The 21,595-nt window shown below is 42.7% G+C and overlaps 1 protein-coding gene across 11 annotated transcripts in view; it reads right to left on the reverse strand.

Moving 5' to 3' along the window:
* PTPRK (protein tyrosine phosphatase receptor type K) overlaps nt 1-21,595 on the reverse strand; it is a 571,635-nt gene that overhangs the window by 16,700 nt on the left and 533,340 nt on the right. For 6 of the 11 annotated variants that reach the window (XM_068231517.1, XM_068231508.1, XM_068231514.1 and 3 more), the window contains 3 exons: nt 18,900-19,035; nt 14,471-14,629; nt 7,767-7,940 (listed from right to left, as the gene is read on the reverse strand). In XM_068231517.1, the coding sequence (XP_068087618.1) occupies nt 7,767-7,940; nt 14,471-14,629; nt 18,900-19,035 (469 nt within the window). The remainder of the gene's footprint in view (nt 1-7,766; nt 7,941-14,470; nt 14,630-18,899; nt 19,036-21,595) is intronic. The other 5 variants (XM_068231509.1, XM_068231516.1, XM_068231515.1 and 2 more) reach the window with 1 other exon arrangement.

Raw genomic sequence — 21,595 nt, forward strand, 5'->3', positions numbered from 1 at the left:
GAATTGGCACCTGTTTTGGCCAATAATAGTTTGATTGACCACTATGAGTGCATGTATCAGAGTTTTTAAGTTGACCACTCCCCTCAATAAATGCTGTCAGCTTTAAAATCCTGATCTCAAAGCAGGAGGAGCATAACCAACCTTTCTTGTGTGTATGTTTTAGCAGTCATTGTGGTCTTGCTTCAGGCTGTAGCCATCTTGCCCCTATGCGAGCACAGCCCATTTACAGTGGGTTGCAAAAGTATTCGGCCCCCTTGAAGTTTTCCACATTTTGTCATATTACTGCCACAAACATGAATCAATTTTATTGGAATTCCACATGAAAGACCAACACAAAGTGGTGTACACATGAGACGTGAAACGAAAATCATACATGATTCCAAACATTTTTTTTTTTACAAATAAATAACTGCAAAGTGGTGTGTGCATAATTATTCGGCCCCCTTTGATCTGAGTGCAGTCAGTTGTCCATAGACATTGCCTGATGAGTGCTAATGACTAAATAGAGTGCACCTGTGTAATCTAATGTCAGTACAAATACAGATGCTCTGTGAGGGCCTCAGAGGTTGTCTAAGTGAATATTGGGAGCAACAACACCGTGAAGTCCAAAGAACACACAAGACAGGTCAGGGATCAAGTTATTGAGAAATTTAAAGCAGGCTTAGGCTACAAAAAGATTTACAAAGCCTTGAACATCCCACGGAGCACTGTTCAAGCGATCATTCAGAAATGGAAGGAGTATGGCACAACTGTAAACCTACCAAGACAAGGCCATCCACCTAAACTCACAGGCCGAACAAGGAGAGCGCTGATCAGAAATGCAGTCAAGAGGCCCATGGTGACTCTGGACGAGCTGCAGAGATCTACAGCTCAGGTGGGAGACTCTGTCCATAGGACAACTATTAGTCATGCACTGTACAAAGTTGGCCTTTATGGAAGAGTGGCAAGAAGAAAGCCATTGTTAACAGAAAGCATAAGAAGTCCCGTTTGCAGTTTGCCACAAGCCATGTGGGGGACACAGCAACCATGTGGAAGAAGGTGCTCTGGTCAGATGAGACCAAAATGGAACTTTTGGCCAAAATGCAAAACGCTTGTGTGGCGGAAAACTAACACTGCACATCACTCTGAACACACCATCCCCACTGTCAAATATGGTGGTGGCAGCATCATGCTCTGGGGGTGCATCTCTTCAGCAGGGACAGGGAAGCTGGTCAGAGTTGATGGGAAGATGGATGGAGCCAAATACAGGGCAAACTTGGAAGAAAACCTCTTGGAGACTGCAAAAGACTTGAGACTGGGGCGGAGGTTCACCTTCCAGCAGGACAATGACCCTAAACATAAAGCCAGGGCAACAATGGAATGGTTTAAAACAAAACATATCTATGTTAGAATGGCCCAGTCAAATTCCAGATCTAAATCCAATCGAGAATCTGTGGCAAGATCTGAAAACTGCTGTTCACAAACTCTGTCCATCTAATCTGACTGAGCTGGAGCTGTTTTGCAAAGAAGAATAGGCAAGGATTTCAGTCTCTAGATGTGTAAAGCTGGTAGAGACATACCCTAAAAGACTGGCAGCTGTAATTGCAGTAAAAGGTGGTTCTACAAAGTATTGACTCAGGGGGCTGATTAATTACGCACACCACACTTTGCAGTTATTTATTTGTAAAAAAATGTTTGGAATCATGTATGATTTTCGATCCACTTCTTACATGTACACCACTTTGTATTGGTCTTTCACGTGGAATTCCAATACAATTGATGCATGTTTGTGGCAGTAATGTGACAAAATGTGGAAAACTTCAAGGGGGCTGAATACTTTTGCAACCCACTGCATTTAATGGACAACTGCAGGGAGGCTGCCTTTTTTTTCCTTTTGTGCAACACCAGTTGACTGGCTGTCCTGCTGATCTTCTGTCTCTAATACTTTTAGCCATAGACTCTGAAGAAGCATGCAGCAGATCAGGTGTTTCTGACACTAGTGTCGAAACTGACAAGATTAGCTGCATGCTTGTTTCTGGTGTTATTCAGACACTACTGCATCCAAACAGATCAGCAGGGCTGCCAGGCAACTAGTGTTGCTTAAAGGGAACATGAACTAAGTAAAATTATTTAAAATAAACACATGATATAGCTACAGTTGAATATTACATACTTACTTCACAGTCAATTCCTCTCAGAAGCTCACAATTTTCTTTTTACAGTGATCCCTTCCAGTTCTGACAATATTTTGTCAGAACTAAAATATACCAGTTGCTGTCAGTTATATATCAGCTGCTGTCAGCTACAACTGAATGTGCAAGGTAATGTTCATGCTTCCCTATGGCTCAAGCAAGCAATATTACAGTTTAACAGTGTGCTGACCAGGAAGCGGTTATGGGGTAATGGCCATTTTTAAAATGGAGGACAGAGAATTCCATTGATCACAGTGGACAAACAGGACACAGGAGAGGAGAAAGATAGATGTATAGACTACTCAGAAGGTAAGTATGATGTGTTTATGTGTATTTTGACTTTTAATTTTCAGTTCAGGTTCTCTTTTAGGTGGGAATAAATATGGAAGCCTCTATATACCTCTCGCTACAGTTGTCCTTTAATGGTGTAAGTTGCATGCCCTTATATAATGCTATCTTAAAGATAACCTGAACTGAAAATATGAAGTCAAAATAACCATACACAGGTCATACTTACCTCCTGCATAGTCTACTTATCAATCTCTTTCTCCTCTCCTGCATCCCATTTGTCCGCTGTGATCAATTGATCGATTTCTCCGTCCTCCATTTTAAAAATGGGCATTACCCCATAACAGCTTCCTGGCCATCACACTGTTAAACTGAAATATTGCCCACTTGAGCCATAGGGAAACATGGACATTACTTTGCACATTCAGTTATAACTGACAGCTGCTGATATATAACTGACAGCAATTGGTATATTTCAGTTCTGACAAAATATTGTCAGAACTGGAAGGGATTACTGTAAGAAGAAAATGGTGAGCTTCTGAGAGGAACGGATGGTGAGGTTAGTATGTAATATTCATTTGCAGCTACGTCATGTGTTTATTTTAAATTATTTTCCTCGCTTCAGGTTCCCTTTAACTGCTGCAACATCCTCTGTGTCCTAACAAACTGTCAACTCTCCAATCCCTACTGAACTCATCTACCTCTCCACTTACTCCCCTCATGCTATCATCTATCCAGAGAAATCTGTTCACACTGCTAACCCTCACTCACAATGCTCTTCCATTACAAATCTACATCCATACATTTCTTCATTAATTTTAACATACCATACTAATTGTAAACTGCTCTGCATGCAAAATTCCAAAATAGGACACCCTGGTTATTGCCTATACTCTCACAGTCAAGACTTCTCATTGAAAATTACCCCACTTCCTCGGAAATTAGTATTGTACTGCATCGGTTGTGCTAGGTGGATCGCTCAGAAACAGCCTTATCAGTCCGCTGACAGTGCGTACACACGTGCTACTGTCACCTGAAAGTCCGCCCAGCAGGAGGGTCTGACGGACCTGTCGTTGATGGACGTAGTGCGTGTGTACGCACCTTAAAGCTGCTTGAAACCCACTTCACCAAACATACAACCTGACCTATTAATTTAGCAGACACTGATCATCATCTGATTCCTCCTGAGCCTGCTGGCTCATCAGCTACAATTTATTCATTGCTTAGTGTCACTACCTCAGCCTATGTTGTGCTATACATGTTCTACCAGTACACATACTGTATTTGTATATTTGTTTACACTTCTTTATATTATATTTAGTTTTGTTACCCACACACGTCCATATTGTAATCTGTTAAGCACCAAAAAAGATGATGGCACTAGACAAATTATAAAAAGAATAATAATAGTTTGACATGGGACATTGCACTGCTCAGTTGTATATGTCTTGCATTGAAAAGGAATCACATGACCTGTAACTTTTTGGTTCTATTTATCTTGAAGCCACCATAGGTTAATAAATAAACAGGCTGTACATGGATAACAAGATGACCATAATCAGGCATGTTACATTCTGCAAAACACTCCTTCAAAGAAAGAGATGGAGAATGAGAGTGTATATACTGGAATAATGAGCTACAGACAAGCAAAGACATATCTGCCTGTTAAGCTCCCCGGCAGCAGCTATATTTTTTGGGACGAGAACGATGCTTGTTTTATCAAGATGGATGGCGCGTTGGCTGATAGAACAAGCTAAAACTAGCTATTCCCTTACAGCAAGCTCAAAGCCGCTAACAAAATAGTCTAAGGTTGTGTCATTATAAATGAACCATAAAGCATAATATGAGATGATATTTAAGGTTCAGATCCAGTTACCATAAACAAAGATTGAAGATCAAAGCATGAAATGTAGCTACTGCATTTCATTCTGCAGTATAATATGTAACTAATTGCACTAAATGAAATAAACAGTGATGTCTGCTCAAAAGCAATATAAAATGCACTGTCTAATGTAGTTCATTACGGCCTCCATTTACAATTAATGTATCCATTCATTATTCAGACTGAAGAACTGCTTAGTTGAATTATGGAAAACAACATAAAAATTATAGTATTGTAATTTCCCGACATGTAAACAAGAACACATACTGCTGTGTAAGCAGGGGCGTAACTAGAAATCACTGGGCCCCCCTGCGAATATTTGGATGGGGCCCCCCCATAGGTGCCAAATAATCGTAATGGGGCAGCGTTTCACTGTAAATTAATTGTAAAGTGGGCAGCATTTTACCAGACAATCGTAATGTGGGCCAGAAAATCGTAATGTGGGCAGAGTTCACCAGAAAATCGTAATGTGGGCACCAGTCACCAGAAAATAGTAACGTGAGCAGCAGTCACCAAAAAATTGTAACGTGGGCAGCATTCACCAGACAATCGTAATGTGGGCAGCGTTCACCAGAATATCGTAATGTGGGACAGAAAATCGTAATGTGGGCAGAGTTCACCAGAAAATTGTAACATGGACAGCATTCACCAGACAATCGTAACTTGGGCAGTGTTCACCAGAAAATCGTAATGTGGGCCAGAAAATCGTAATGTGGGCAGCGTTCACCAGAAAATCGTAACGTGGACAGCATTCACCAGACAATCGTAACGTGGGCAGTGTTCACCAGACAATCGTAATGTGGGCCAGAAAATCGCAATGTGGGCAGCAGTCACCAGAAAATCGCCATGTGGGCAGCAGTCACCAGAAAATTGCAATGTGGGCATCAGTCACCAGAAAATCCTAATGTGGGCAGCAGTCACCAGAATATCGTAATGTGGGCAGCAGTCACCAGAAAATCCTAATGTGGGCAGCAGTCACCAGAAAATCCTAATGTGGGCAGCAGTCAGTCACCAGAATGTCGTAATGTGGGCAGCAGACACCAGAAAGTCGTAATGTGGGCAGCAGACACCAGAAAATCCTAATGTGGGCAGCAGTCACCAGAAAATCGCAATGTGGGCAGCAGTCACCAGAAAATCGCAATGTGGGCAGCAGTCACCAGAAAATCGCAATGTGGGCAGCAGTCACCAGAAAATCGCAATGTGGGCAGCAGTCACCAGAAAATCCTAATGTGGGCAGCATACACCAGAAAATCGTAATGTGGGCAGCAGACACCAGAAAATCGTAATGTGGGCAGCAGACACCTGAAAATCGTAATGTGGGCAGCAGACACCTGAAAATCGCAATGTGGGCAGCAGACACCTGAAAATCGTAATGTGGGCAGCAGTGACCAGAAAATCGCAATGTGGGCGCAGTGACCAGAAAATCGTAATGTGGGCAGCAGACACCTGAAAATCGCAATGTGGGCAGCAGACACCTGAAAATCGCAATGTGGGCAGCAGACACCTGAAAATCGCAATGTGGGCAGCAGACACCTGAAAATCGTAATGTGGGCAGCAGACACCAGAAAATCGCAATGTGGGCAGCAGACACCAGAAAATCATAATGTGGGCAGCAGACACCTGAAAATCGTAATGTGGGCAGCAGACACCTGAAAATCGTAATGTGGGCAGCAGACACCAGAAAATCGTAATGTGGGCAGCAGACACCAGAAAATCGCAATGTGGGCAGCAGTGACCAGAAAATCGCAATGTGGGCAGCAGTGACCAGAAAATCGTAATGTGGGCAGCAGACACCAGAAAATCATAATGTGGGCAGCAGGCACCTGAAAATCACAATGTGGGCAGCAGACAGCTGAAAATCACAATGTAGGCAGCAGACACCTGAAAATCACAATGTGGGCAGCAGACACCTGAAAATCGCAATGTGGGCAGCAGACACCTGAAAATCGCAATGTGGGCAGCAGACACCTGAAAATCGTAATGTGGGCAGCAGACACCAGAAAATCGCAATGTGGGCAGCAGACACCAGAAAATCATAATGTGGGCAGCAGACACCTGAAAATCGTAATGTGGGCAGCAGACACCTGAAAATCGTAATGTGGGCAGCAGACACCAGAAAATCGTAATGTGGGCAGCAGACACCAGAAAATCGCAATGTGGGCAGCAGACACCAGAAAATCGCAATGTGGGCAGCAGTGACCAGAAAATCATAATGTGGGCAGCAGACACCTGAAAATCACAATGTAGGCAGCAGACACTAGAAAAAAAAATGCACCTGTGAAAAAAAAACAATTCACTTACCTGACAGAAGTCTTCTCCTCTCCCGGCATCTCTGGCTCGCAGCTCCCCGAGTCCTCCTGCAGCACATCTCCCGCGCTGACAGGCAGAGTGCAGGGCTACGGCAAGATGGCTGCCGAAGCCCTGTACTAGAGACACAAAGTCTCCAGTGTAGGGCTTCTTCGGCGGCCATCTTGCCGTAGCCCTGCTCTGCCTGCCGGAGACTATGCAGGCTGCTGAAGCGGGGCTGCGGGGAATGAACTGGCGCAGCGTCTATTAGACGCTGCGGCCAGTTGAGCACCTTGCTGGGGGGTCCAGAGCAGCGCTCCCCCCACGGACAGTGAGCGGGCCCCAGAGCAGCCCCGGGCGGCCGGGCCCCCCTGCGGCTGAGAGAGTCGCATCCCCGGTAGGTACGCCGGTGGTGACAGCCTTTCCTCCTCCGGGCCCCTGACTTGCTAGGGGCCCCCCTGCAACTGCAGGGGCTGCAGGGTCTATTCCTACGCCCCTGTGTGTAAGGGTGCCTGTTATAGTTCTCTGGAGGAGCAATTTTAAAAGAAATTGCAAGTATTTTTTTCTACTTTTGTAAAAAATAAAAATTCCGTTCTACGGCTTTTGAAGCACACTTGGCTGTCTGACATTATCAGGCTTTTAGCAGAACAGCTTGCATCATGCAGTCAGCTCCCTTTAAGTGACACTTGGCCAGAGAAGTGAGCAGATGTGAAGAGGAACTCTCGCAGCAACAGACACAAGAAATAGAGGAGCGCACATTACAGCTAAATGACATCTGGGAAGATCGGAACACTTTTGTAACTCGTCACAGAGACCGGTGGCCTCAGAGCTGCAGTCAGATCCTCCGTTTGTGCCTGGATAACCTTGAGTGATTCCAGGCTCTGTACTAACAGCAAGAGTAAAAGTAATGGGCCATGTGAAGCAGCCATTCCCACTTGAGGTGAACCCTGAAAATGACAAACAACTTGACAATATTTCATGGGAATCCAATTTCAGTGAATGACAACAGGGCTTTAATTACTGCCCATTAATTTCCTATTTGCTTTGGAGTATTCCTCTAGCACTACTACATCAATCATTGTGGATAAGGTTTGACTCTGGTTCCCTACACACATCACACTGAGAGGGGGTCTCCTTACATCCACCAGCGCTGCATTGATGTAATTGCTGCTCTCCCCATCTATGGTAATTAAGAAAGGCAGACATCTGTCAGGCGGCAGCAGGTCCATGAAGCGGTTCTTGTCATGGTTCCTTGGCAAGCAAGCTATGCTGCAGTCCTCGGCTTGTAATCGCGGGGTCACAGAATTCAGAGTCTGTAGGAGAGAAATTCATTAGAAACACAATACCACCCCCGTGATCATTAAGACAAGGATTCTGCTACATGCTACAGCTCATTCTAATGTCTGGAATAGTTTGTCAGTAAAAATATACACATGCAACATACACTGAAACAATGTGCAGAAGGGACACAACATGCCTTAAAGGGAAACGATCAAAAAATTCTTACAAGGTGTTTGTGGGTGTATTATGGAACAAATCATACCATCATTTTTAACATTCGTCAAATAAATCCCCTTTATGTCATTACAAAGTTTGAAAGTTGTATTTGTTCCCTTTGGATAAGGACTTCTTAGTTGGATGGTATACTAAGCTAAAGCCATGATAGTATAAAACTCGTCCCCCAGCAGTGCCTTTTATCTAGTCTCCTTCAGTAAGGGCTGGTTCATAGGGGCAGAACATGTAGGGTTTTGGCAGTCAACAAAAGTGTTGTTTGAAAGGGATCTACCGGATTTCCATTCAAACGTCTGGAATCGATTTTAAATAATAGCGATAGGTTTTTGTGGCATTTGCCTAAAAGCAGCGGTAGATCTCAGCTTCTCAAATTGGACGCTACATGTACGGTCCACCATCTGCTGCATGTATGAGCCACCTAAGCCGTCCCACCTGCCGCCTGTCTGAACCAGCACTTATGCACTGGACTCATTCACATCTTCTGACATAAACAGCGCGCTAACACAGCTTTCTTTGTTATCTGCACCTCTGACTGTGATTCTCTGTTTGCCCCTTATTGGCCATGCACCATTAGATTACTTAAAAAAACAAAAACAAACAAACAAAAAAAACAAAACATTATAAATATTAACTGTACACAGATGATAAATGCTAGGTCCTTGCCCGATCAGTTCTGCTGGGAAAGTGTGTGTGTGGGAGGGGGGGTTGCAAGTATAAGCCGGGCAAGAGGCTCATCATAGGCCATTTACTGTATCAGCACCTGAGGCTGTTGTCTTTTGCAAAAATGCCATAATGACATAATGTATGTTCATAGTAAGTACATAGTAAGTACTTCATTAATGAAAATATTTGTAAAGAGGAAGCTGCAAACAAAATGACTTTCAAGTTTGAGAATAGTAAGGCTATCCCACTACAAGCTCGGTACACGTCTGAAAAAAACGAAGTAAGATAGAAGTTAATAGGAGTTTTCATTCATTATATCTAAAATCAAGTGCCAAATGCAATTAACACATGGAGAATGTGTACTTCCAGAAGCTATGAGCCTTCCTTCGCCCCTAAAGCCCATGCCAGTTGGTCTGTTTATCCTGACTGTATCGCCCACCGAAAACTTTCAGATCTAATACTTATTATGGCAGAGGAGGAAAAAAGCAGGAAGAACCGGCACTGCTAAAAATGCTGTTTTTAATTGAAACTTTATCAAACGTGATGCATACAATATACATGCGTAGTAAAAGCAAGCTTGCACTGTGCGTAGATCAAAAATACAAGTGGGGTACCTTTGGTGCGGTGGGTGCTGGGTTGTTAAGCCTGACGGCCGTTTCATGCACGTCTGCGTATCTACGGAGGCTGTACTCCGTAGATGCGTAGACGTGCGCGAAATGGCCGTCAGGCTTAACAATCCAGCACCCACTCTGCACCAAGGGTACCCCACTTGTATTTTTGATCTCCGCACAGTGCAAGTTTGCTTTTACTATGCATGTATATTGTATGCATCACGTTTGATGAAGTTTCAATTAAAAACAGCATTTTTAGCAATGCCGGTTCTTCCTGCTTTTGGCCTCCTCTGCCACTTTGAACATACTATATACCAGAGCATGCTCAGCTGAAAGTGGGGCATCCAGAAGGCCGCCTGAGCATGCTTGCTTTTACTGTAGTGCCAGCCCGCTTTCTCTACACTACGGCTAATACTAATTATCCCTAAAATAAACCCACCCTAAAACTAACCTAGAATGTTTTGCGTAATAAACTAAAACTGTGACCTAAATACTACTGCACCATATTTGTCTATTAGTATAAACATGGTCATCCATGCTCATGAAAAGATGAGTTGCTGATGTTCTCGATGTTGTGCTGAGACACAGACTGAACTATTACCTTGTTGGGAAGAACAAACAGTGCTGGAGTAACACTATGGCCCAGTGCACACCAAAAACCTCTAGCAGATCTGCAAAGGCTAGAGGTTTTTGAAGCAGATTTCAGAGCGATTCTAGGCATGTTTACAGAGGTTTTCTAAACATGCCTAGTGTTTTTTGGAGCTTTTTTTGTAGCAGATTACAAATATTGTTACAGTAAAGCTGTTACTGAACAGCTACTGTAACAAAAACGCCTGGAAAACCGCTCTGATCTAGCGTTTTTCAGAGCGGTTTTCCACTTTCCTATACTTCTACATTGAGGCAGAAATGCCTCAGAAATTTAAAAAATGCTGCAGCCCCCGAGTTTGTGTTTGTGGGAAAAAACGAGCCACTCTGGCGTGCACCATCCCATTCACTTTCATTAGCCAAGCGGTTTCCCCCCTGCAAGCGTTTTTAAAAACGCTCCAGAACCGCTCTGGTGTGCACCAGTCCTTACTTAGATACGTGGTCTATGATGGTTTCCTTTCAGAAAAAGTATAACAACCCAGTCGATTATTTGTAAAGGAAAACAACAGGTGATCATTACAAACGTGACAAAATGTGAAATAAAGTGGGGAATTTATACATAAATATCTTAAATAAAGCAGGATGCAGTCACTGCTTCTTAATTCCCTCCACTGGCAGCTTCCCTTGTGCAATGCAATTTACATCCTCAGTATTTTCCCTGCAGATCATAGATGTAAAACAGCCTGTAGGTAACGCAGTTTGGAGAGAGTTGCTTTAATGCCTATGCACTTTGCAGCAGAAATCTCAACAGCCATCAGTACCCAAATTCTTAAAGTAATGGATGGTATTTAGCTGTAATTTGTTATGTACCCTGAATTCTTACACCTAGAGGGATATAGGGGATATTAAAGTGTGTACTTATATTTAAGTGTACTTAAAATGTCTTAAATTGAGCCCTGATCAATAATGCAATACATCACACCTGCATTAAGCTAATCATATAAACTTATGAATGGATAGGACAAGCTTTTAAACTGTGCATTTATTGACATTAAGCACATTAGAGTGTGTGCTGAGCTCTGTTTGAATAATCTATTTAGGAACTGTCCCCATTGCTCCTTTAGTTGTAAATAGATTCTCCACACTTGTTTTCTTCCTTCTATTGTAGTGCTGATAATATCTGCAAACACTTAGCATGGGAGTAGGTTGCTATGGCTCATTTTTGCAAAACAAACAACTTGCATCGATAAGATTGTATTTAAAGCCCCATCTATACGGTACATATTTTATATCAGATCGACGGATCTATTAGATAATTTCCGACCGGTCCGATTGGATTCCGATCAATTTCGGGTACTTAATGCAAAATCGATTGGAAACATTTTGGATGCAATTTCTTATCAGATCACTGGTCGATCTGATGGAAAATTGTACTGTGTAGATGGGGCTTTAGAACAGAAGGATCAGAAATACAAATACACTGCATTACAGTTTACGGTGGCCATATATCTGTCGATTTTGCGGCTGATCGACCATCTGGTTAGATCAACAATTCGACCAATTGCAGGCCGAAATTGTATGCTGAGAAATCTCTGGTAGGCGTGGTCGATTGGGCAACAGTAACAGCGTGTGATAATGGGTCGATTGACCTAAGTGATGAACCCCCAGCCAAATGTTACATGTCCCCCGATGCCCATGCATGTAAATACTAGATGTGCAGTGCCGCTCACTTTTGCAGTCATGAGCGGCCGGTAAGAGAGTAGACAGAGCGGCGGGCTTTGCAGGCACACCTGGAGAAAGTGCATGTGTAGGGCTGCACAGTTTTGCAGCGATGAGCGGATGAAGAGTGGGTGGATTTTGCAGGCATAGCACGCAGGGAGACTTGTAATGTGTGATGTGGAGAGAGCGTGGAGTGTGACGTCAGCTCTGTGTCTCATCTCTGACGCCCACTAGCAGCGTCTTGAGACACAGTGTGAGAGGCTCAAGATGCCGCTAGAGGGCGTCATGGGGATGAGACACAGAGCTGACGCCACACTCCACGCTCTTTCTCCGGATTGCAGTGCTGCACATCAGACGTCTCCTGGCGTGCTATGCCTGCAAAATCTGCATGCTCTTTATCCGCTCATCGCTGCAAAACTGTGCAGCGCTACACATGCTCTGACTCCAGGTGTGCCTGCAAAGCCCGCCCGCTCTGTCTACTCTCTTACCGGTCGCTCATCACTGCAAAAGTGAGCGGCGCTGCACATGCCACTGTAACTCCAGGATCTTAAGGTCAGTAAAACCCGCCCACTCTGTCTCCGTTCAACCCGGCCACTCATTGGATCCACAGGTTGCACTAGATGACATTTACCCCACACTGTTGGCTGCACACTACACTCGCGCCCTGCAGAAGGTTAGTGTGCACACCTGAAAAGTTTGATACAGTGTGAGAGGAATAGAGGCTAAAGAGGGTTCCTGGACTACTGAAAAAGAAAAAAAAATGCTGGCAGCTGATGGCAGGCAGAACTTGTTAGGTAGGGTAAGTCTCCAGTTTAATCTTGAAGTCACTGAATGCAGGACTTGCACATGTGCTAACTGTAATATTAACAGTGAGCACATGTACAAGTCCTTGTTGCAGCTGACTTCCAGATTGTACTGATTAACTGTACTTACAATGAGCTCTGCCTGTCATTAGTCCAGTATCGTAATTGTAGATTGTGAACATTGACTGGAGTTTTAAGCCACTGAATTCCCTACCCCCGGCTTATAAGCAAGTCGATCATTTTTTCCTGATTTCTGATGTAAAAGTTGGGGGGGGGTCGGCTTATACACTAGTATATACTGTAATTAATTTGTTAATGTGGACTTACCATTTATAAATGTTAAATCTACAAAGAAAGCCCCAGTTCGTGCACAGTTTTATATGGAATTTATATCAAATTATTTTGTTTATAAAACTCAGGAAAAATTAAGTCACTGTTTTGTTTACACTTAGGGCACATCAAGACATTTTCTAAATGGAATCTACCCATCGAGCTGGGGTAAGTTTTCCAGATCATCATATATAAAAGAAAAATTGTGGTTAGGGAGATGGAGAAATACAGTTGTTGCATTGCATCTTTTCATTGCGGTGAACAGCATTAACTACTTGAAGGTATCGGTAATAACATTTGATATAGTGCAGCAAAGTCAAGTTGAAGCTGGATAAAGGGTTCTTTTCGGACTCAACAAAATTATGCAGTTATTTAATGTCCTTGTAACACTACAGCATGGCTCCCTGCAAGGAAATTTGGCCCCAAAAGGTGTAAATTAAAAAGTAAAAGTATTGCTTTTTTAGGGAAATGGATCAAACTTTAATGCCTAGAGATAGTGTCATTAAAGTGGACCTGAACTCTTGCACAGGACAGAAAGAACATATAGAGAAATGCACCCTGTATGTATTCAGAGAGTTTAGCCTGTTTAATTCCCCCTCATTTGTGTCTAATCACAAGTTGTTATTTGATCTCTCCCTGTGTCACATGACTGCCATAGCAGAAATGGCAGATAAGTCCATTTGAAAGAACAAGCTGTTAACAATATGTCTGCTTCCATGAATCAGGAAGTAGAAACAGTGCAGATTTATTTTAGTAGTTGCATCAGCTGTAACAAAAATGTTTTTCTTTAAAGCTTATTATGCTGTTGCGTATTGTTTAATGCAGAGAGGATGTTCTGTGTTCAGGTCCGCTATAAGAGGATGGTTTTGGATGGCACTCCTTTCAGACCACTAAAATAAAAAAATGAGGAATTTTGTATCCTGAGCATGGTTTAAGATGCCTGTAAAAGGTCGAACCCAGATCACGATTTTGTGCGCGATTCTCATGACGTGGGCACGAGTGCGTGAATAGGCAAAAATGTAGCAATGCTCGGCGATAGGGACTGTCCCCAACAACTCCTGCACAAAGTGCCACAATCGTTGGAACTCTCAGTCAGGCCAGTCATGTGCCGTTGCGTGTTCCCACAGGCAGGAAGATCAGGGAACGTCACCGTAAGTCATCTTCCTGCATCTACAGGTGAGCCTGACATTTGGACTATGAAATCACTCAGGAGTCTGTGTGGCAGTCAGGGAAATTCTCCAGTGCCCTAGTCATATTGCCAAAAGCAAAGCAAGCATGCTCCCAGTCAGTAATAATAATAATTACACTATGGAAATGCTTTGCATCTTCATGCACAGATACAACAGTACGGAATTACACAGCTGAAACGCATGTGATTGCTTTGTGGTACTTGTAGGTTACATGCTCGGGTGTGAAGAGAAGGCGTGAGAAGTTAAATATGTGGTCATTTTAAATAATGGCATTATTTGGGAATTATGGAGTTTGAAACAAAGAAATAAGAATATATTTCTTTTTTTCCACCGGTACATTCATGAGTGGATGAATTACAATTTTTGACCATCAACCATTGGCATGCAGCTTACATATAGGGCAAAAGATAGAGAAGCCTCTAATACATACTGATAATACCTGGAATTCATCTTTGAGATGTGAGGAGTTCGTCTGTGAGTCTATTCTGATCATGTCATAGTAAGCTGCTTTATATTCACAGACTGGTATGGCAGTCTCTCCACATAAGCATGCTTCTAAAATGGCATCATGAATGAAAATATACTGCTCCTGTGCAGAAAGGAATACAAAAGAAATAAGATTGCTGCTTAAAAAACAAACAAAAACACATCAAAAAAGGTTTTATTTCCATGTATGCTGTTCATATGTCTCAAGACAAGTATGACTGTATTTTGATGACATGTTCCATGACCCCCCTTAGTAGCCTTTAAAAAAAGTGTGGATCAAGTAAATTTTAAGTGGTACAAAGATAAACCAACTACAAAATATACTTGAAGTATATCTAAAGTGATATAAAGCATGATAAGGTAATAGTGTACATACAGTACCATTCCAAATAAGAATTTATCTCTGTTTCTTTTTTTATTAGTTAGTTTACATGACAGTTTATATGATTACCTTCTGAAAAACCAAAAATAAGGTATAGAGCAGTGATGGCTAACCTTGGCACTCCAGTGGTGGAACTACAAGTCCCATGAGGTATTGCAATACTCTGACAGCTCTAAGCATAACTCGGGGAGGCAGAGGTAAGATGGGATTTGTAGTTTTGTCACAGCTGGAGTGCCAAGGTTAGCCATCACTGGTATAGAGGAATCTTGAGAGCATTGGAGAAGACAAAGAACATGCTTCAGGTATTGCCGATTTATTCTCAAGGGGTTTAGACAGTAAAGTCATGTTTATGGAATGCATTTTTTTGAATTCTTAGGCACTGGCCCTTATTTAACCTTCCTGGCGGTAAGCCCGAGCTGAGCTCGGGCTATGCCGCTGGAAGGCACCGCTCAGGCCCCGCTGGGCCGATTTGCATAATTTTTTTTTTGCTGCACGCAGCTAGCACTTTGCTAGCTGCGTGCAGTGCCCGATCGCCGCCGCTACCCGCCGATCCGCCGCTATCCGTCGCGCCGCAGCCCCCCCCCCCAGACCCCGTGCGCTGCCTGGCCAATCAGTGCCAGGCAGCTCTATGGGGTGGATCGGAATCCCCTTTGACGTCACGACGTCGGTGACGTCAGTCGCCATGGCGACGGGGGAAGCCCTCCAGGAGATCCCGTTCTTTGAACGGGATCTCCTGATCGCCGATCGCCGGAGGCGATCGGAGGGGCTGGGGGGATGCCGCTGAGCAGCGGCTATCATGTAGCGAGACTTTGTCTCACTACATGAAAAAAAAAAAAAGATTTGCTGCCCCCTGGCGATTTTTTAGCAAACCGCCAGGAGGGTTAATTCACATGTTCTCCCAAGTCTTCTCCTAGGATATATTTAACACATCACACATCAACAAAATGCCTTTTCAGCCACCTGCAATCAAGAAAATACAATTATTTTGACAGTACTTTTTCACCTACTTTTTGGTACTTTTTCATATGCAGAGCCCTGAAAAGTTATTTAACAGAAGATGAAAAACTATCTCCTAGCAGAGAACTTAGGAGAAAAAGTTAATGAAAAAAGGGCCGCCGTATGTTCTGATTATTTCTCCACATAATCGCCACCTATGTTTAAGCATTTACCGTATTTTCCGCCGTATAAGACGCACTTTTTCCACCCCAAAAATAGGGAGAAAAAGTCCCTGCGTCTTATACGGCAAAGGCAGGGAATCCCCAACTTGCGAACGCCCGCCGATATGAACCGCCGACCCGACGCCATTGGGGATTCCCTGCCTGTGTGTGTGCTCGCTGTGCCTGGCTCCCCTGCGTGCTTAAGGTGTCCCCCTCTAATTTCCTCCTGCCCCCTCCATGTGTGCATCTCCCCGGTGAACCGCCCCCCCGTGCGTGTCTCCGATATCTAGCCTTCCTCTCTCCCGGTCTGCAGCTGCAGCGGCTTACCTCATATATGCCGCCGGGAAGACTGCAGACACCCGGCTACTCCATGTGTTCCCTCTACTGCGCGGCTTGTACTGATTGCGTCATCAGTACAAGCCGCGCAGTAGAGGAAACACATGGAGTAGCCGGGTGTCTGCAGTCTTCCCGGCGGCATATATGAGGTAGGCCGCTGCAGCTGCAGACCCGGAGAGAGGAAGGCTAGATATCGGAGACACGCGCGGGGGGGGCTGGGGGACACCGAGGAGATGCACACATGGAGGGGGCAGGAGGAAATTAGAGGGGGACACCTTAAAGAAAACCTGAACTGAAAATTAAAAGTCAAAATAAGCATACACAAGTCATACTTACCTTCCATGTAGTCTACTCCTCAGTGTCTTTCTCCTGTCCCGCGTCCTGTTTGTCCACTGTGATCAAGGGAATTTTCCGTCCTCCATTTTGAAAATGGCCATTACCCATAACAGCTTTCTGGTCAGCACACAGTTAAACTGTAACATCGCCCACTTGAGCCATAGGGAAACATGGACATTACCTGGTACATCAGTTATCCTCTCAGCTGTAACTGACAGCAACTGATATTTTACTGACAGCAACTGATATATTTCAGATCTGACAAAATGTTGTCAGAACTGGAAGGGATTATTGTCAGAAGAAAATGGTGAGCTTCTGAGAGGAACTGATGGCAAGGTAACTATGTAATGTTCATTTGAAGTTACCTCATGTGTTAATTTTAAATATTTTTACTCAGTACAGGTTCTCTTTAAGCACGCAGGGGAGCCAGGCACATGCCACAAGGGGGGAAACAGGACTGATGAGAGGGACACAGGAGGACACATGGGCAGGACACAGACGGACACAGGAGGACACATGGGGAGGACACAGACTGACACAGGAGGACACATGGGGAGAGGGACACAGGAGGACGCATGGGGAGAGGGACACAGGAGGACACATGGGGAGAGGGACACAGGAGGACACATGGGGAGAGGGGCACAGGAGGACACATGGGAAGGACACAGACTGACACAGGAGGATACATGGGGAGACTGACACAGGAGGACACATGGGGAGAGGTGCACAGGAGGACACATGGGGAGACTGACCCCGGAGGACACATGGGGAGAAGGGGCAGTCAGGACACATGTGGGAGACAGGTAGACAAGGCGCACATGGGGAGAAGGGACACACAGGACACATATGGGAGACAGGACACATGGGGAGACTGACACAGGAGGACATATGGGGAGAAGGGGCAGTCAGGACACATGGGGGAAACAGGACACAGAGGGAGACAGGCAGACAGGGTACACATGGGGGAGACAGGCACTCATGGGGAGAAGGGGCACACTGGACACATAGAAAAACACATGGGGCATACAGCAGGACAGATGGGGCACACAGGTAAAGACATGAGGTACACAGGAGCACACAACATGTACAAGACGCTCCTGGAACATGGACGCACCAGGTTTAGTATTTTTTTCCTGGTATTTGCCCTCTAAATTTGGGTGCGTCTTATATTCCGGAGCGTCTTATACGGCGCAAAATACGGGGTAACATTTTTATACTAAGTTTCCAATCCCTTTGATGTAGTAGCATCACACTCCCCACCTGTGGGTGGGAGAAATTGGAGGAACTTCATGTTAATGCTGCTACCTTGCGTAACAGTTAAAAGCAAATGGCTCTTACTGTGTGAACGATAATCGTATATTAAATTTTTCTTATTTGGAGCTAGGAGAGCAGAGGTGGTAGACCTTTAGGGAAACTGCATATACACTTTAAAGCACGTAAACAGAATTAATTTTCCACTGGAAGCTGTCTTTTTGAACATGATAATGGGATATTGGGCCCCCCACAACCATTTTCCCCTTTCCTGTGCTGACTCCCAAAGCCTGTTACAGACACATCTTCCAAGGGTCACTTAACAAGTGTGGCTCTTATGATCCCTTCCCCTTGAACAAGGGAGGCCACAACAACAACTAATATGGAGGATAAGGTGGGCTCCTGTATTGGTGAGAGTGTACGTTTTTGGCACCCCAACAACCCTGGGCCTCGTGGCTACAAGTGGCTGCACCCCTATAGTTATTCCTGAGCTTGAAAAGTGGGCAAGGCTGGCTCACCATTCACTTTGACCCAATGCAATCTGTAAAAAGAGGTGTAGCTGGGTTAGGACCCAGTGCCAAGGCAGCCATGCTATAAGTAGGGCAGGAGGGAGTCTTGCAGTCCACACGAATAGGGAAATTAATTGTTTGATATACACCCAAAAGTTGAGAAACCCGACTAGGTACATATAAGGTAGATTTTGGGTACAGTAGGTTCCTCGGTTTTATACAGAGGTAAAAGCCGTGCAGAGGAGGCAGGAATCTTGAACAGGTGATTGAATAATTAAATCTTACAAAATGACTTGTGTAAAACTGATATATTTTCTACTTAATGAAAAAAGAGAATAACTTAAAAAAAATAATTTTAGTCAGATATTGCAAAAAAGAACCCCCCCAAATCCTGTTACTTACCTCTGTTTGTACCATATTAATACGGCGGGATCGCAAAGCTTTCACACAGTTATAGATGTCTACAACACCTTCACGCTCTGCCATGTCCAGCATGATATCAATAACTATGTAGCAACCAGTGCGGCCAGCGCCAGCGCTGCATGGTGAAACAAAAAAAAATGACAAATAATGTGTTATTGCCTACATGGTAAAAAAACAAAACAAACAAAAAAAAAGGTAATAACTCAAACATTTGAAAATACCATCAGTGAGTCTCTCCATAAATACAGGATTGATTTGGATGTTTATTTTTGTTTTGTTTCCAGCAGCACCAACTTCCTTCCAACTGTCCAGAGTCACAATGAGTCTTATGGTGACCATAAATAGTACAATAAAAACGTTCAATTATCCCGTTTATTCGATCTAAATGACTGAATCGAATAAAAGTTGAAAATATTTTTTTTTTCGATCAAGAAATTCGAATGATTATCCCGCTTTTTTTTTGTAGAAAAATCTGATCGGACATGCTGGAAAAATCTTTATATATTCGATCTAACGGAAAAATCAAACTAAATTATCTAATTGAAAAAAAAAATCAAAATTGTACCATGTATGGGCATCTTTAGACTCAGAAGGACCAATAGAGCAGGAACCTAGAAAGCTGGGAGAGACTTGGGGTATTGGGACTGGTCTACAATATGGGGCACTAGAAATTTGGGATATACTTTGAAGTACACTAGAAAACTGTACCAAAATATGAAGAGCACAGGAAAGGTTCACCACACAAATGTGGGCAGTAGAACTTTGGCACGCTGAATATGTAGCACGTGGGCCTGTTCCCCAGTTCCCCAATGGTGAGATCACTTTTCCACCTCCCAGCCAAATTACCTTTCCAGGGAGAACACAGATTCTGAGACACATGGTGGCTCTAATGCCCTGCAGAAAGCCTTTGCAGTATGAGCAAGCCATGTAAAAAATGATGGCATTGTATCTCTACTATACAAAAACAAATTGGTGAATGTGTATGTGTGTATATATATATATATATATATATACATATATATATATATATATACATATATATATATATACATATATATATATATATATATATATGTATATGTATATATATATATATATATATGTATATATATATGTATATATATATATATATATATATATATATATATATATATATATATATATATATATATATATATATGTATATATATATATATATATATATATATATATATATATATATGTATATATATATATATATATGTATATTTTTTTTATTTCATTTTTTTATTTGGGCCCCACAGGGGCATAGTGATAAACACACTCGCTTTGCAGCGCTGGGTCCCTGGTTTGAATTCCAGCCAGGTCAACATCTGCAAGGAGTTTGTATGTTCTCCCTGTGTTTGCGTTGGTTACTTCGGGTACTCCGGTTTCCTCCCACACCCCAAAAACATACAGATAAGTTAATTGGCCCTAGACTACAATACATACATAGACATATGACTATGGTAGGGACTAGATTGTGGGCCCCCTCTGAGGGACAGTTAGTGACAAGACAATATATACTCTGTACAGTGCTGCGTAAGATGCTGGCATTATATAAATAAAATTATATATATATATATATATATATATATATATATATATATATATATATATATATATATATAGATAGATATATATATAGATATATATATATAGATAGATATATATATAGATATATATATATAGATATCTCAAAGTGGAATAAGCCATATCAACTGTTCAGACTGTTCTTGGTGAGGGTTATTATGCTTTTTTTATATGCTCTTTATCTTATTTAACGAGCCATTGTTTTTTTCTTAGTTTTTATACAAATACAGTTTGCCGAGTTTGAAAGAAGCTCTCCTCTCCTACTTCCAGTGTTTCTCATTAGTAGGTCTGGTATAGGGTGAGGCTCAGAGATCTGCTCTGACTCTCCATCCTGCCTCAGCATTCAATCATAGGGGATCAATACCAAGAGCTTTCTGGCACTGTTATTTGTTTACACTTCACCACCACCTGAATAAAACAAGAGGAGAAGCACATCTGACAGATAGTCTGATTTATTAGCAGTGCAGTCTCCGTCCACTTCCTTCCACAAAATGTAAGTAACGGTGTTCCTCTGTGTTATTCAAAGCACCTGGCTCATTGTCTGGAATTGACACCAGCATTTAGGAGGGGATGTAACAAGGAAGAGCTCACATCTGAAATGGCAACAAAACATCTCAACTGCAGGAAACAAAGATTTATTTGTGCTCAAACAAAGGGAAGCTATATGCTCTGGAAAACAAATTAACATGTAAATAGTGGCAAGGAAAGATCCTTGCTTTAAAGTTTGCAAGGTCAAAAGAAAATATTAAAAGAAAAGTTTTCATTTTGCTTCCTAAATCCATGTTTGTTGGCAAAACGCTATTTTATATGCTATTAAAATGCATATAAAGAAATCCTGAGTCTCAACTTAGGCTTTAAAGATCATTTCCAAGTTTCTTTCTCTGCTGTATAAATATACATTAATAATGAATAAGAAAAGCACTATATTTAGTCACGGATATCAAGTCTACAGTAGAGATACTCAATAAGAAGCAAATCATTTCGGCTTACAGGCAGATACTGATACGAAAAAAAAAAAAATATGATATAATGATTTGTATGTGTAGTACAGCTAAGAAATAAAA

Source organism: Hyperolius riggenbachi, chromosome 4, assembly GCF_040937935.1.
Source record: "Hyperolius riggenbachi isolate aHypRig1 chromosome 4, aHypRig1.pri, whole genome shotgun sequence".
NCBI classification, from domain to species: domain Eukaryota; kingdom Metazoa; phylum Chordata; class Amphibia; order Anura; family Hyperoliidae; genus Hyperolius; species Hyperolius riggenbachi.